This window comes from Aspergillus sydowii, assembly GCF_001890705.1.
Source record: "Aspergillus sydowii CBS 593.65 unplaced genomic scaffold ASPSYscaffold_12, whole genome shotgun sequence".
Taxonomy (NCBI): Eukaryota; Fungi; Ascomycota; class Eurotiomycetes; order Eurotiales; family Aspergillaceae; genus Aspergillus; species Aspergillus sydowii.
In genome coordinates this window covers 639,969-656,320 of record NW_024467870.1, presented here as the reverse complement: position 1 = coordinate 656,320, position 16,352 = coordinate 639,969, and the positions used below count along the sequence as shown (strand labels likewise).

The following is a 16,352-nucleotide window of genomic DNA, read 5'->3' as shown; positions in this document are numbered from 1 at the left end:
GTCTCAAGAGGGCTACACTCGGTTTACTAAGATATCCCCGACGCCCAAGGCCCCTACTCCCTGGGAATATTGGGAATTAGGCTGAAGGAAACACCACTGACGCAATGCTTGGAGGGGAATGCATCGCGATCAACTTGGCACGCCAAGTTCTAATGCATGCCAAACTATCAAATTAACCCACGCTACCACATAGATACCCAGACCTGTCACTATTAGGCTATTGAGCATCCACCCCGCAGTTGAGATCAATATAAAAAGCATCTTATATTTCTTGAAGACCAATCTTTCTTACAGGCTCCCAAGTCACCCTGAGACTTTACCTACTCGTTAATTCTGTCAATCTCAACATGGTCATCAATGTAGGAATCATCGGCTACGGTGGCTCTGCTAAAAGCTTCCATATCCCTTTCATAGCGGCCATTCCGGAGTACGAGATAATCGCAATTTTACAAAGAGCAGAGGCTCCAGTGGACGTCTCATCCGGCAACCCAGGCTCCCACTGCACCATCGACCTACCCGGTGTTCGACACTACCGTACACCAGACGAGTTCTTTGCAGACCCCGATACGGCACTTGTCGTCGTAGCCACGCACATCGATACCCACGCGCTATTTGCTGAGAAGGCGCTGTTGGCGGGGAAGCACGGTGACTGAGCCCTACCGGAAGATTGAACCGCAGAACGAGCAACTAACATGAAACTGTAAATAGTCATCGTCGACAAGCCCTTCGCACGATCAACTGCTGAAGCAGATAAAGTTATCCAAATAGCAAATGAGAAAGGTCTCGTCCTGACTTGTTTCCAAAACCGTAGATGGGTATGTCTCCTATCTCCTCCCCTCCCATGCTCCATATCATGATGCATCATGGCAACTACTAACCCTATACTCATTCCCCTCCAGGACGGCGACTTCCAAACCCTCCGAAAACTCCTATCCCAAAATGCCCTGGGCAAAATCGCAGAAGCAGAAATCCACTACGACTTCGAGTCCCCCTTCTGGACTAAATACATGACGGAGACAAAATATGTTCCTGGGCAGGGCCACTCATTTGGCCTTGGTAGGCAGAAATCCCATCCATGCAACCTGTTTACCCCATTTGTGTATTCTCACCAGGCACAATCACCCACTAACTCTTGCAATTGTCAAGGTTCCCACAGCCTCGATCAAGCATACACGCTCTTCGGCCGCCCAGCGTCCATAACAGCCGTCTACCGCAGCCAGCGCGGCATTGAGAGCGAAATCGAGGATTCATTCACCATTATCCTGCAGTATGGCGGAGACCAGAAAAACCTCCTTGTCACAGTGAAGAGCGCCATAACGACGCCGCTGGCGAAGCAACTTAAGTTTCTTGTTCGTGGGAGCGAGGGATCGTTTGTCAAGGTGCGTTGCAACAATTGGAGACATCACAGTAATAGTTATTTAATAGGGCTACATAACTAACAATTGAGCGTTTCTGGGGGAGGAAATAGTGGCAACAACGCAGCACATGTCCTCAAGAAGAACAGATCGCACGAGGGGCAAAGCCCACAGACCCCGGGTTCGGCGAGGAGCCTGGCGAATTACGCGGTGTGTTAACAACATATCAGAAATTCGACTCAAGTATCCAGTCTTATGACGCCGAGACGGGGAAGTACACGGGTTTATATCCGACGGTTACGGGTCGGTGGACTGCCCTATATGAGAACGTGGCGGATGCGATATGTGGCAGGAAAGAGTTGGCGGTTAGACCTGAACAGGTCAGAGATGTACTCAGGATCATTGAACTTGCGAGGATTTCACATGAGAAAAAGGCTACAGTTATCTGGAGTGATGGTGATTGATTGAATGCGAAATTATACCAACTGGTCAAGGCGGTTAGGGTTTTGTGATATGTCTGTACTTCGTTGATGTCATAGGTAGATGTGAAAGAGCTGGTTTCCTAAGGGCTTCAAAACATAAAGATAGCTACTTAGGCTCTATTTCGTCTTCCCATCTTCCACCACTGCCTTTGGACTCGTTCTGTACACAAAGTTCTTCGCCACGGGCTCAAATACACCGCGCAGCCAAAAGCTAACCTGACAAGCAGGGTAAAGCGTCATATTCCGGCCCGAGGGATGCAAATACCAGCTTGCGCACCCGCTAGTCCAGACGAATTCTTTACTTGCCTCGTCGATCCACTTGCTATCCTTCTCTTCTGCTTCGGACGTCACAGCAACGGTGGTCGGGGCAGGGTGCGAGGAAGAGAATGGATTCCGTATCAACCTTGACAAGAGTGATGGAGGCAGCCGATGGAGGGGCCTGAGGATGGGATCAAGGAGCTTGAGTGTAAAATCGATTTGGCACTCTGTTGTGAAGATGGCGGACGTGTGTCCGGTTACCGTGTTGGGCCCAACGAGTAGGAAGAGGTTAGGGAATTTGGAGACGCATGTACCGTAGTACGCTTGTGGTGCGTGGGAGTAGCTGCTTTCCCACTACGTAAGATTTGTTAGATATTGTAGCAATTGACGTAAGGATATGAGATATAACATACGTGCTCGGTCATGCTGACTCCATTCTCGCCTCGGATTTCAATCGGGAAAAGAAGCTGGTTGGCTTTGAATCCAGTTGCAAGGATGACAGCATCTGCATGGATCTCCCTGCCTGAGTTTGCTCGCACACCTGTGGCTGTTATCGATTCAATTGGGTCTGCGTGGACAAGCTCCATGTTTTCTCTGTGCAAGCAGGCGAGATAATCCGTGTCCATGACTCGGCGCTTGCACCCAAGCTCTGTCTTCGGAATCAAGATATCATGATACTTCTCCGGCGCAGTTCTCTTGAGATATGACGTTTGAGTCTTCATTCTCTGCTCGCGAGTCTTCTTCCCAGCGACGCGCTTGAACGTAGTGAAGTAGCTCTCGAGGTAGAGGAAGAGAATACTTCGGAAAAAGCGCATCGCGAAGGGCACATTACGGAAAACCCATTTAACAGCTGGGGGATATTTAGGATTCGGCCGCTCCTCTAGCCAGTGAGGTTGGCGGATGAATTGAACGACATTTTTGGCACTCTTTTCACCGTCGCTCAAGATCGGCACGAACTGTGTCGCGCTGCAACCATTACCTGTCACGCATGTCAACACCATCAATCGTTGTAGCTTTAGGTGACATCGAACTCACCGACCACCACTACATCCTTCCCTGCCCAGTCAAAAGATTGGTCCCAGCGGGCGCTGTGGAATAGCTTTCCCTGGTAATCACCCGCCCCGGGAATATGGCAGTCATTGGGCTCTGAAAGTATGCCAACCGCGGAAATTAGCACTTTCGCACGTCTTTCATACACCTGGCCAGAGTACTGGTCAAGGATCCTCACAGCCCAGGTCCCCGAGTCCTCGTCAAATGCCGCAGCCTGAACGGTCGAGCGAAATGTAATGTGCCGAGGGACATCGTACTTCTCTGCTACAGCACGGCAGTATGCATCAATCTCAGCCTGACGCGCAAACTGCTCACTCCATTCTGGATTCAGGGCGAAAGAGTAAGAATAGAGATGCGACGGGACCTAGAACACATTCTACAATGTTAACACCAGCCCAGTTCGGTTTCCCGATAGGGAGAATGAAGAAAAAGAGTGCGTACATCACAAGCGCATCCAGGATACGTATTCGCCCACCACGTCCCTCCCAGTGCCTCAGCCTTTTCGTAAATCTCAAAAGTCACCCGCGGATACTTTTGCTTGAGTCGAATCGCAAATCCCACTCCGGACAAGCCAGCGCCCATAACAAGGACATCGGTGTCGACTAGCATTGTCGCTATTTCGCAATTTCACGATAAACAGTGCGAGGCGAGGCGGTGCAATTGAGGACTGACAAGTTAAGATCCAAAGAATAGCAAGAAGCCCGGACTCCGTTAATCAACTTCAAATAAGGGGCGCTTGGGCCAAAGGAAGCCAGCACGATTCACCGTGTACTACTCCTTTTGAGTGGTTCGATAAACATTTTGGCGTGTAACTTGCCCGGCGAGGCCGCCAGGGTAGGTGGATGCACACTTGCCTTTTAGCATGGGATGAACGCCAAACATGGAAGCTGACATTCACCCGGGGATGTCTTCTCGTGCATGCACTCTGATACAGAGAGCCCGGAAGTGGCTTCATGGGAGTCGAGAATTCACCGAGAAGTGGCCGGGCTATTTCGCATGGCGTTGGACCGTTGGTGCCTCTATCGGGGCTGGTGATGGCGCCAATTCGAGCCATGAACCAGATTGGTCAGTTCAAATGGACACCTAAGAAAAGCGCTGAGACCGTGACCGATCCGGAAACAGCAGGAGGAAGCGAGAAACGGCTTGACCGTCCGCGTTTGACACCGACAGGTCAACGGCTTGACAGCTTCGGGTTAAAGGTGGATTGACAGTGCTGGGGAATGGTGACCACTATCCAAGGATAAGAAGAGCAGGAGGCAAGTGCATTTAGTGCAAGCTTCTGAGCTGGAATTTGGAGTACACAATTCAAGAAGGGTTTTGCAGTGAGCCGGGAACTGTTGATCGAAGCTTGCAACTGTCATGACTCAACAGTCAAGACAGACACTAACTATTCATGAGGCGAAGCGGAAGTGCGAGAAGCAACGTGGACACACCTCTTTGCCTTCCAGCCCTCAATCACTGCTGAGAACTCGGGTCCAAAGGCCGAAATTTCAATATTTAAATTAATTACTATATACCCTATAGATTACTACCAAAGTCCTCCGGCAGGCGGTATTCAATGTTATTTACCGGTGCGCCACGCTAATGCAAGAAAATCTCCCTAAAACTGTCAGAGAAAGCAGCCCCACAGATGGAGAACAGTCAAGAGAGCAACAGAGATCGTGGTATCATAGAAACAAAGATTAAGTGCTAATCAACGGGTGATCCTGAAAGGTGTATGGCATGTGTGGATGTGGATGCTGCTTAACCACCCACTATAAGTGAAAGGTCCGAGGGGTGGGAATGCTGTTAGCCTGTCGATATTGCAGGCGCAGGTCCGTGACCTCCCAAAAGAGCCCGGCTGCCCCTCTTAGTGGCCTGACGCGAGAAATGCTCGGCTGCATGAGGGCGCACAAGCGTTGCAGATTGCAATACCTAGAGTCCGAGTCTAGAATATTGGCATGTGAAGCATAGCGGAAAGCCCATATTCAGCTAGTCCATGTCGTGGAGAGAAAGAAAACCGGTGGCAGGCTGTGAGACATATCAAGAAACGCCCGCGACCTTGGTGTTCTCGTCCCAACCCCACTCCCTAAGCAGTTGCTTGACGCGGTACTCGGTTGCCCAGCCCAGGTCTACTTCAATATCTTGTAGCAGGCGCATGACCATCCTCCGTTCACTAGGATCGGTAAGACATTGACCGCTGACAAACAATGGCTGGAGGGAATTGATTCGGACGGAACCTGCAGGGCAGCCCATGGCGATGCCTACGATCTCACGGCTGTGAAACTGGATGTCGGTAGTCTTGTATCTGTTGGTTATCGGGTTCGTTGTACCGCTGGGCTGGGGAGGCTTGTGGATATGGAGCAATATACGACCCATATGGTAGTGCTGCATGGCGGACGCGCACATCGGTATGCTATACCATATCTCAGACAACGACGGCGCATCATCGGTAAAACCATCGCTCGGATCCGCAGGCTCAGGAAGGCCAATACGAGCACAAGGATGGAATGTCTCTGGAAGGCCTTTGTACCACATATCAAGCTCGGCTTCAAGGCGGTACCATCGTTCCAGCGAGGCCTGTTGAGGGAGGTCCATGGGGCTCGCATTGACGGCACCAGAAGAGCTGATATGCGCGTTGTTGTTGGGACTTATGAAATTGATGATCTTCGAAATAATCCAAACCAACGCATTTGATATGGTGTCTTCTTTCATGACTTCTTCTCCTGGGCGCCTACCCGCGTTTGCATTACTGGCGGAGATAAAACCCAGGCTATCAATTTGAAGCCCAGCTTCCGTCCACAGAGCTAAATCCTCGGTATGTAATCTTGTGCGACTCCCATTTATAACTAGCAAATAGCGTCAGCAGCTTATACACAAGTGGGCGGGAAAGCTATGTCAGTGAACCTACAAGCTGATAAATAATCTTGCCGAGCAAAGTTCCAGAAAGTTGCCTTTCTAGCTTTCGAAAGACTTGGCCGCTTTGGCTGCAAGGAGAGGTCTCCCGGCGGTGGACGCTGAAGTGGGCGCATCCCAACCTCAGCCAAGTCCAACAGCGATTTGACACCGCTCAAATGACGATTCCATGCCGGGCCGGTGGCATCGAGCAATTCATAAACGGAAAGAATAGCAGTGGCGGCAAGAATTTCGTCAGAGCGGACCCCATGGGAGAGCCTATATTCGGTGTAACTTCTCGCGCGCTGGTCATCAGTATCCTCGTCCATTTCATTCCCCTGAGTCGGTCCGAGCATATCAGGGTTGCCAGGGCCGGGTTGCAGTTCCTTCATCAAAAGCTGGATGGCTTTCTCATAATACTTGGCCCCTCTCCAACACCAGTCAATATTATTTGAATCCTTCTGCACTCCTGGGAAAGCTCGGCTGAGGCGAACACCAACAGGTCTTGCTACATTGACATGCCCTAGCTGCTTCGCAGCCTGTGCGCATGCGGAATACTTCAGCAGCGGATTACGAAGCGCTTTGACGGGTACCTGTGATGCAAAATATGTCCCAAAGTCGTACAAATCCATCCTAAGATCTCGTCAGTTGTTACACCGCGACATATCGTTTTGCCATGGCAGCTTACCAGGGGCCAGGAACCTCCGAAAAATGTCTCAAAAGAAAAGTTACCTCATAATCCGTCTCTACAGGCCCATCAACGCTGTTTTCGGTGGATCTAAGCGCCAGCGGGGATCCTCTTGAATCTGGGGTGCGCTGAATTGTTGGATCAATAGGTGGTGATATGGATTGCGACGGGTTAAGCAGGAAATGGATATTGGTATTACTACCATTATCGGAGTTGATCGAAACGGGTGGGGAAATCTGGGCTGATATCGACCTCGGTATCTGGTTTGGGTGGTGAGGCGCCGGCACCGAAGTCGGGATAGTACTGAACGGGGTGGGAGGGACACTGTCAGCCGATGAAACAGGTTTTGGATCAACTACCAGAGAAGGATACGGAAGGTGATCATGCGTCGCAAGTGTCGAGAGTGCTTCAAGACCCTGGTTCTCGCTTCTCTCCCCGGATGATAACTGTGGCGGCCCATCCCAGCCTACGCTTTGTGAATTCGCAGCTAGAATCGCGGCCTCGGACTCCGTCAGGGCGGCTTCCAAATCTTGAGCGTATGGATCAGAGTTGTCGACAAAAATGACTAAGTCGAGCGAAAGCTCCACGTCAGCTGTATGTCCTCTCCAAGAGTATTACCGACAACCATACCGTGCTTCGGAATATCCAACCAAACACTATCCTTGTCAAACGTGTTCTTATACGAGTAGAATCCTCTCAGGCTCCCACGCCCGTCCGACGACCCTTCTACAATATTCTCGTTCATGGAGGCATTTTGCTGATGGCGGAAGACAACCCCTTCGCTCGGGCGACACTCCCTCCCTCCCTTCTGGCACTGAGAACACACGGGTTTTTGTTCGTCACCTAGACCATCGCAAAGGCATAATCAGCTTCATCCGACTTTTATCGTGATATACAGAACATAGTAATGAATATGAAAGGCGGACTCACATTTCAATTTCCGGGTGCGACACGTCAAACTGTCCAGACAAGAGGATGCAGCCACGCATCCCAACAATGGTCAGCCTGTAATTCCCTTCCAATGTATATTCATTTCAAAGCATCGCCAATAGCTGCACGGAGTATGCAGCTACTGAGGCCAAGGACAGAACGGCAGAGAAAGGACCAGGGGTACACGTACCAGCCAGTGCGGGATCGCATACCGTACGGTAACGTCTGCGGTTGAGCGAAACCATGTGAGGATCAGGCTTGTCCTGGATTATCCTGTAATTGACAAAACTTAAAATGAACGAAAGAAGAAGGTAAACTAGATAATGGACAGATAGGACAGCTATCTAATCCGGGGGGGGAGGTTCGACGTAGAGAGTCGAGTTGGTCTCCGCGACTTTGGCGTGAGATTTGCGGAGGCTCGGCGGTGGAAACTGAAAGGACCAGGAGAAGCGGGGAGCGGAGCTGGAGGGCGTGGGTGTGGCGATGCCCCAACCTGCGCTTCCATGGCATGACCTAAGCGACTCCAAGTCATTTAACTAACTCGAGCATTCCAGGTTCCATGTTGGACGCGTCCGCTACGAGGGTCCACGGGGCTTTGCGGTTTGTTTTGACACTCTTCGGTTCTTAGTTCTTACCAGCAGATCAGGTCTGTCCCCACTCGTCCTGTCGCACTTCCGCCCGTTCATCGGGTTTACTCCGCGTTTACATTTAACACATCAGCTGGTACTGGGAGATAGCCCACGGTTTAGCACATGCCATGCATGTACATATTCACTAGCTACTAACAACGCTTCGTCCGCTCGAAGTCAGAGTAGGTATAATACAAAGATCCACATAATCACAAATGGGGCAAAAATGTAAAGCCAGTAATCCTCCAGACATGTCAACACGGGAGGATTAGTAAATAAAAAAAAACGCAGTGCAAGCGTAATAGGTGTAGAATTAAAGTAAGGGTATAAGACGGTTTGTCCCAGGAACGCCGTTTCTGAGATACCACGAAGAATTAGAAGTCAGATAAATGCCAACTGTATCTTGATAAATAAAAAGAAAGGTGTCGTCTAGATATCATGTTCCGGATCATACAGTCGGTGCCCCGGGGTTCGGCTGTTTCAGAGAGTTGAATAGGTACTCGGGGGGAAGCCGGCGCATCGATGTCGGTCGATCCGTTCCAGCCGCTTGAGGGGCCGCCATATAGCCCTGGCGGCGACGCTGGATCTTATTGAAGATAACACCAGCGATGACGATCAGGAAAACGCAGCCAAGCGCACAGCAAAAGGCTACCAAAACAACGATTCCGTTTGACCGATGTGAGCCTGTTGCAAAATGTTAGCACTAACCACTAGTATGATATACAACGGTACTCACTCTCTCTAGCATATGGGTTGCTGTTTTCATAAAACATGCGCGACATGCGGCCAGGTTGGCCATCAGACGTAGAGGTGAGAAGAAACGGAGTCAACACGGTGCCATTGAACAGAGCAGCCGACGCAGTGCCAAAGTCCGGAATGGCAACTTCACCGGTAACCAAGAGGGCCAGGTCCTTGTTCAGTAGATCAGTGTGGTAGTGGTCGTTGGCTAGAGGAAGAACCTCAAGTCCACGGATCACGGTTCCATCACCAAATATCTTTTGAGGTGCTTGGAAGGCGGAGCCGTCGTAATTGACGACAAAATTCGTCCCATCTTCCGATTGTCCCGCAAGCCAAAACGTTGAGATGTCCGCACTAGCCGGGCTAAAGGCTGTCACATTGCCTGGAATGGCCGATTTTGAAGCTCCTTCAAAAACACTCCATTTTTCTTCTTTGGCGGAATAGGTTGCTACTGCAGTCTCAGTCCCTCCAACGGTCAGGCTACCGACGGCAATTAGTGTGTTTTTGCTAACCCACTCAAGGGCCAGGATGTTCCCATAAAGCTCAACTCCTGGTCTATTCCATTGTTGTGCCTCGGTGTCGAAGTAACAGACACTAGGACATGGGAGAGACCCAGCGGCCGAAAACTGCCCACCAACGTACATCTCTTCCGAGTCAGGGCGATAAGCAAACGCGTTCACAGAAACATTGTCGCCACTGAACTTGGGAGGCTGATATTGTGCCATGGTCCGATTCTCGAGATCGTATAGGACCAATCCATTTAATTCACTTTGACCAACCTTTCCAGTAACCATTCCGCCGGCATACAGGATATCACTTGAAACGGCGAAAGCCAAGAACGTCGAGTTACTATCAATCTCATCCCCCAGGCCAGTAATAGAACCCTTGCTACCATCCAAGATGGCCAGGTTACGTACAGTAGCGCCATTGGTCGTTGCGTTGAAATGGCCTCCGAGGATGGTCAGGTTGCGGTCAGAGCTCGTGTCATATATTCCAGTAACGATTTCACCTGTTGACTGCGCGCTGGTCAACAAAGGTTCAAGTTGAAGTTCATCATCTTCAATTAGTGATACCGCTCCGCCAGCAGCCATTCCTCCTGAGATGAGACTCCCACCAAGTATTGTTGTGCCGTTAAACTTGGCAAATGCCGAGAGATAACCTGAAAATTGTGTCTGCGTAACATTGAGGTTTTCAAGCCAGTTGTTGCGCGATGGAACCCATGCAGCGAAGCCAGAGACCGTTACTGCGGGATGACTGTCAAAGGCAAGCAATTGGTCAAATTCACCACTGACAGCAACAATTGTCTCGTTGACGTCAGTGGAGATGTTCAGTGGAAGCGCGAGGACTCGTTTGACAGGCCCGTTGACTCCCCCTCCCAGAGCGGACCAGGATTCGGAGACGAAAGAGTAGGAGGCAACATAATTGAGTTTGTCGTTTGCATTGTCAGGTGTCCCAGTAAAGTTTCCGCCAACGTACAACTTGTCATCAAGCACCGACATTGTAATGACCTCTGAGTTTAACCCTCCTTCAGGCATTGCGGTAGCATTGGCGTCTCCTTCGAGCGAGAAAACGTTGTTGATACCGGATTTCGAAAAGTTGCCGGCAGCGTACAATACACCTGCATGGCTCACCAGGCTGTTGATTGAAGCGCTCGAATCCAGCTGTTTGCCCGCACTATTGATCGAGGAGTCCATCAAATTGGTAGTTGGCTTCTTCGAAGTCGGGTCATATTCGAATAAGCCATTCAATTCATCATCACTCGTCTCACTAGTCCCATTTGAACTTTTAGGTGAATGGAGCTCAAATTTTACCCGTGAGGCCACGATAGTGATATCCCCTTGACCAAGAATCGGAGTCAATGTCACTCGGGGCCGGAATGACTTATCATTAGCGTCAACATGGCCAGTGTAGATAGTATCGTACTTTTCATAGTTGTTAGTCTGATACAGGTGGGCCTCAACAGGCTCATCAGAATCAGCAGCAACAGTAGCTGTAACGTTGACAATTCCTCGAGAATCACAAGACCCATCCTGCGTACAACCAGGAGTATAAACAAGGATAGAGTATTTTCCAGAACGTTGGACATCTGGCTCAAAAACGATAGATGTACTAGCTGCGTCGGAGTCGGATACCTGTGCGGTGAGGTAGTCAGATGGGCTATCGTCAGCTTCCGTCACAGTCCATGATCCTGATTGTGTAGCTTTAGACGAGTCACTATCACCCCCACAGGTGGGTTCGTTGAAGTCATTGATGGCGTAGGTGTAGACATCCCGCGTGAACAATTCGAGGCCATTCAAACCCGCGCCAGCGCCATAATAGTCGCGAACTTCGAACATGAACCCAGACATGCCAACAGAGTTAACGAAATGAAAATCACGATACTCCTCCTTCGAGTCGTCCGATAGTGAGCAGTATTGGTCGCAACTGACTTTGTCACCGGTATCTGGGTCGGTATAGGTCAAGTTCATAATTCCGTTGTCGGGTAACCTTCTAAACAAGAAGGATTTTGTGCCTCTTCCTTCAAAGTGTGTGTTATACACGCGAAGCTTGGTGGGGTTGAAGTTGTAGCGCATATCCGCACGCCAGTAACCCTGGGCATGGTCCGCCAATAACCACGTTTCACTCGCACCCCCGTCGCCGCCGGTCTGGCAAATGATGTTCTGGGGGTCGGTGAAGCCGCTTCTTGTGGAAGTCGTACTGGAAGAGATTGTTGCATTCGAAAGGTTTATAACTTGTTCGATTTTCTTAGATGTTGAGTTGCCGATACCATCAAAAGAACCGCCGAATACAATATTACCATCGTCGTTTTTAACAATCGAACTGACCGGTCCGTTGAACCCACCAAATGATAGGTGTTTCCAACCTTCACCGACAGTCCAAGCCGCTGCATTGGATATATTACCTTGCTTGAACTCGCCGCCAACGTAGACGGTGTTGGTGTCCTGGTCGCAAAGTAGGGCCGATACTGAGCCCGAAAGACCTGGCATGGCCGTCACCTTGTTTGAGTTTGGATCATATAACGCAACTCCCTGAGCCTTGTCATCAGCAAGACTCGTGAAGTTGCCACCGATATAGATCCCAGCATGGTTTTCATCCTGTTTGGTGAAGGCGCACATTGCGTTGATATCGGCATCGGTGGAGGACAAGCTAGTGAGGATTCCGTTCGGAAGAGGGGCGAGAATAGATTGGGAGCCATCGTCACCGGAGGGTGTTTTTGATTGTTCTTCGTACGAGTAGAACGTTAACGCATCAAAGTCTCCTGCAAGAGCAACCTGGCCGAGGCGTGAGAGATCCAGGTCCGGTTTAGCGATGGGATGGAACGTTAACGCAGAAGCACAAGACAATTGACCCAAGAGCCAAAGTCGAGTAATTGTCGACGAGCCAGCCGTCGCAGGCCCAAACAGTGAGGGGAACCTCATTGTTCAGGATCGCGACGACAGCTCGGGGTGTCACAATCCTTTTATAAAGGTTATAAAGGGTTTTCAAGCGAAAACAAAATTTCCCACAGCATTCAGATAGGCATGAGGCGATATAAAAAGGGTGAGTCCAGCCGGGCGAATTCGCAATCGAGTCGTGGGTGAAAGTTGATGTATCGTAGGGGAGAACACGAGAAAAAGGAGTGACGGAGTAAAGAATGTGGGAAAAGAAAAACCAGTAAAAACGCGAGAAAAGAGAGTGAGAATAAAAAGACGGTAAAGTCTCGACGTAAGAATTAAGAATGGCCAGGAAAAGAACGAATGACTGGAGGGAGTTGGATGGGCCAAACGAGTGACATGGCAAGGGCTTTGTTTGTTGGAAGCCTGAGCCTGCTCTCTGTCTCTTGTCTCTCAGGAACGCGGGACGGGAGAACCTGAGCAGGTTCCCTGGGACGGCCGACGGCGGCACGGAACAACTCGGCTCCGCGCGATCCAGCCACTGCCAATCACACACTCTCTCTTGCTCTCTCTCACGGGTCTGATCCGGCCTTTGCGCGTCACAGTGGAGCTGGCATGATGTTCCACACTGAGACTTGCATTCTACGGCTGGATCTATATGGAGATACTTATTTTTATGCATACTTATTACTTGCCCCCATGAGTCGTGAACTCTCCAATTCACACAACAGTGGTTGCATCGCTCAGGGTAACCCAAGGGATGGCAGGGAGGTTGGCCACCCAGTGCGGACAGAGGTGTCGTGAAACGCTTGAGATTGCGTGAAATATGAAGGGTCATACCCAAAATTCGTGCCCCTCGAATAGGCTGGCCAGTCCAGCTGCCTATTTTTGGAATTCAACTTGCAGTCTTGCACATTCCACCTCACGAGCTCTGCGGTGGAGATCGAAAAGTTATTTCATCAATATTTCATCAATGATTATGCAGCATGCACTGTATAACTAAAACGCACAGCCTTCGCCACGCTGTTTAAACTCGCAGATCCTCGACTCCTCACTTCCTGACCTCGCAACTCTTCAGAGCAGCCAGATGCCGGCTCCTTACACCGTGCGGCGTCCATTGTGCGGACTGCGGCAGAAGTTTAAAAATACGGCTGTTTCAGATATGCAGACCACGCCAATCAGCGAACGCTCGATCCCAAGTCCACGATGCAATCTCGGCGGAAACTCCACTTGCTATCGATATGGTTTATGGATATCGCTCTCGTCGGTAACTAATATCGGGTTCCCCGAAGAACCATGGAGGCGACACCGCGTTGGAGATCACGACCACGGGATCGCTATTCGCTAACTCCAGTGCTGCTCCTAGGTTGGTGAGGTCGGTGAGATCGGTGCAGAACTTATTCCACCAACCGTATGGGTAGTCAGTGGCTTCAAAAATGGCAATTCTACTCCGTAGCTGTGGTGAGGATCACTATCCTCATGTTGATCGACTGACTTCCGGCCGGCCACAGAAACAGACTCAATCGAGTCTTCTTCCAGCTTCGTAGCTGGTACCCTTAAATTATCACGGTAACTCAAAGCCATTCAAACTATTGGATCTCGTCCAAATTGATAAGGATAAGCCGTTCCTGTCAAGGTCCTCGAGGGTGCCCAGCAAAGATTCGTAAGAAGCCATCCACAAGTCTCGTCTGAGCAATCAAAAAACTTGACTAGTGGTGAATATATATAGGTGCACGAATTGCGCCGTATAGCCAAGTGGTTGGCCGATTGTATAGAAACAAACTTCCAACCAGAAGATTGGTTAAATGAATGTTACAGCCGACTTTCAATTTCTTGCCAACTAAGCAGTTTTTTTACGGAGTACTACTAGAGCAAATCGGCCCAAAAATCTCGGGCATTACTTTTGCATAGCCTCACTGCCGAGAACTAACGAGTAACGACAGCCGTTGACAATTCTGGTTTGTTTGTTTAAGTGAGCGACAGCCCCAGTGTGTCAGCAGGAAGCATTGAGCATACCTCGTTACCTATCATATCAAGATTGAAAGCGAAGGAAGAGGCGGAGCGAAGCTTTTCATGGGGCGGAACTGTCCATATTTCCTTAGCGTCTAAACCTCGATTCAATTAATTTCAGGGGACACTAGGCTGCACCCGAGTATTTCTGTGCAAATCATCAGTCAGCTTTGCATTTGTTCAACTCAACCTGCGGGCCTGTTAATATAACGGTGCGGATCATTGCCATGGTCAGGCAATTCTTCAGAAGAAGCTCGCTCTCTCGTGTGCCGTCCATGCGCTGTGATGGGGCTTTCGATGGCAGGGGGACGATCTATAAGTGTTTATAAACAGGCCTGGTCGCAAAAGGCCTGCCGATTATTGCCGCTCATATGTTTCAGTCATCCATTTTTCAACTTTGCCTGCAGGCTGGTCTTTAATTGAGCTTCTTCAGTATGGTTGTCCTCTTTTTAGCACTTGCATCGCTGCTGCTGGCCGCAGATGTTGTCGGCCAACCATCAGTGCCCAGCCATGGCCCTAGGGGGAAGCGAGGAGTTCGAGCTCCAGTGCACCGCTCCGTTCCTAGTAACAATCTAGTCTCTAGGGATACTGGGGCAGTCCAGCACATTTGGAACGGCGGCGGCTGGATTCTGCCTGTGTTAATTGGTGGCCAGCAAGTCTTCTTCAATGTTGACACTGGCTCCTCTGACCTGTGAGTGTCCGGTCGTATCTTCGCGACGGGAAATAAATCGTGCTAACTCTGGGGTTGAAGATGGGCAGCAAGCACTCTGATGCCCAGGGACCAGCAGATTACTGTCACCAGGGGCTCGGTGTATAATCCTAACATCAGCTCAACGTCGCGAGAGGTCGTTGGGTACACCTATGGCCTAGCTTACGCAGATGGATCTGGATCCTCTGGGCCAGTGTACAGAGACACAGTCAACATTGGAGGTGCCATCGTACCTAACTTTCCGCTCGGAGTTTGTGATGACCTGCGATACGGTAGTGGCAGCGACGGTACTCGCGACACCGCTGGACCCGTTGGCCTGGGCTTCGGCAAGCTGAACTCGATACGGCCTAACCCCCAATGCACCTTCATGGAATGTCTAGAACCCTACGTCCCAGAGCCGGTATTTGGCACGGCGTTTAAGCTCAACAACACCGGCTTCATTAACTTCGGGTATTCCGACTCAGAGGCGTTTAGCGGTCCTATCACTGAAGTTCCCGCTGCTAACACCAGCTCTGGTAATGAAGGCCAATGGATGACGCTTGGTGTCAAATTTGGGTCCGGTGGCAACCTCTTTGATGTTGACCCTCTTGATATGGACTTTGACTCAGGCACCGCCTCTCTGTCCGTCTCGTCCGATATAGCCGCTGCCTATTGGGCCCTTGTTGAGGGTGCTGACGACTCCTCCGGGTCCTGGGAGTACCCTTGCGGTACCGAGCTACCTGACCTCGACTTTGTCTTCTCCAATGTTACCCATGGCCCGTCTACGGTGAGAATTCCCGGTCAAAACCTCAAGAACGGCGATGGTACTACGGGCATGTGCGGTACTTGGATGAATGTCGTTGACGGGCGTGGCAATGCCGGTGTTCCATTTTACGTTAGCAAGTATATAGTCTGGAACCAGGCCAAGCCCAATTTGTCCTTTGCCGATCAGGTCAATTGACTTGTAGAGAAACTGCACCTTGCCTTGCTTGTCCCATTTGCATATATGTATAAAGCCGAGCATGTATATAAAGTCTGTTATTATTACCAACTCCTAATGAGAGTACCACTCTGGGCACGACTCTTCGAATGTTATCTAAGCGAAATAATATTGTTAGAGTCCAATTGTATAAACTTCAAAATGCCGAGACGCGATTTACGGTGTAAAACAATAATGTTCTGCTCGAAGCTGTAGGAAGCCTGAGGCAAATACACTAATCCGCTTCTGTCGGGAAGTGGCCAACGCGACCGCAACGCGACTCAAGCCGAGCATGGA

The 16,352-nt window shown here is 50.2% G+C and overlaps 5 protein-coding genes across 5 annotated transcripts; 2 read left to right on the top strand and 3 right to left on the bottom strand.

Annotated features, from left to right (window-relative positions):
- Positions 1–347: 347 nt before the first annotated feature.
- On the top strand, positions 348–2,143 carry ASPSYDRAFT_1160512 (uncharacterized protein; the record flags this gene model as incomplete). The annotated part of the gene is made up of 4 exons (XM_040840078.1): positions 348–645; positions 709–815; positions 900–1,379; positions 1,469–2,143. 4 exons carry the CDS (start codon positions 348–350, stop codon positions 1,817–1,819), a joined length of 1,236 nt encoding a protein of 411 aa, XP_040698968.1. The 3' UTR covers positions 1,820–2,143.
- Positions 1,955–3,754, bottom strand: ASPSYDRAFT_159149 (flavin-containing monooxygenase; the record flags this gene model as incomplete). Its single annotated transcript, XM_040842801.1, has 4 exons — positions 1,955–2,449; positions 2,509–3,074; positions 3,131–3,509; positions 3,587–3,754. 4 exons carry the CDS (start codon positions 3,752–3,754, stop codon positions 1,955–1,957), a joined length of 1,608 nt encoding a protein of 535 aa, XP_040698967.1.
- Positions 3,755–5,167: 1,413 nt separating this feature from the next.
- On the bottom strand, positions 5,168–7,300 carry ASPSYDRAFT_159262 (uncharacterized protein; the record flags this gene model as incomplete). Its single annotated transcript, XM_040842809.1, has 3 exons — positions 5,168–5,973; positions 6,036–6,652; positions 6,708–7,300. Coding segments are annotated over 3 exons (2,016 nt in total), but the record flags the coding sequence as incomplete, so codon positions are not given.
- Positions 7,301–8,714: 1,414 nt separating this feature from the next.
- On the bottom strand, positions 8,715–12,423 carry ASPSYDRAFT_34960 (putative cellular morphogenesis protein (Rax2); the record flags this gene model as incomplete). Its single annotated transcript, XM_040845296.1, has 2 exons — positions 8,715–8,950; positions 9,003–12,423. The coding sequence occupies 2 exons, from the start codon at positions 12,421–12,423 to the stop codon at positions 8,715–8,717; spliced, it is 3,657 nt and encodes a 1,218-aa protein (XP_040698965.1).
- A 2,030-nt stretch (positions 12,424–14,453) lies between these two features.
- Positions 14,454–16,037, top strand: ASPSYDRAFT_209489 (uncharacterized protein; the record flags this gene model as incomplete). The annotated part of the gene is made up of 2 exons (XM_040843964.1): positions 14,454–15,079; positions 15,140–16,037. Exons 1-2 carry the CDS (start codon positions 14,823–14,825, stop codon positions 16,035–16,037), a joined length of 1,155 nt encoding a protein of 384 aa, XP_040698964.1. The 5' UTR covers positions 14,454–14,822.
- Positions 16,038–16,352: the final 315 nt, after the last annotated feature.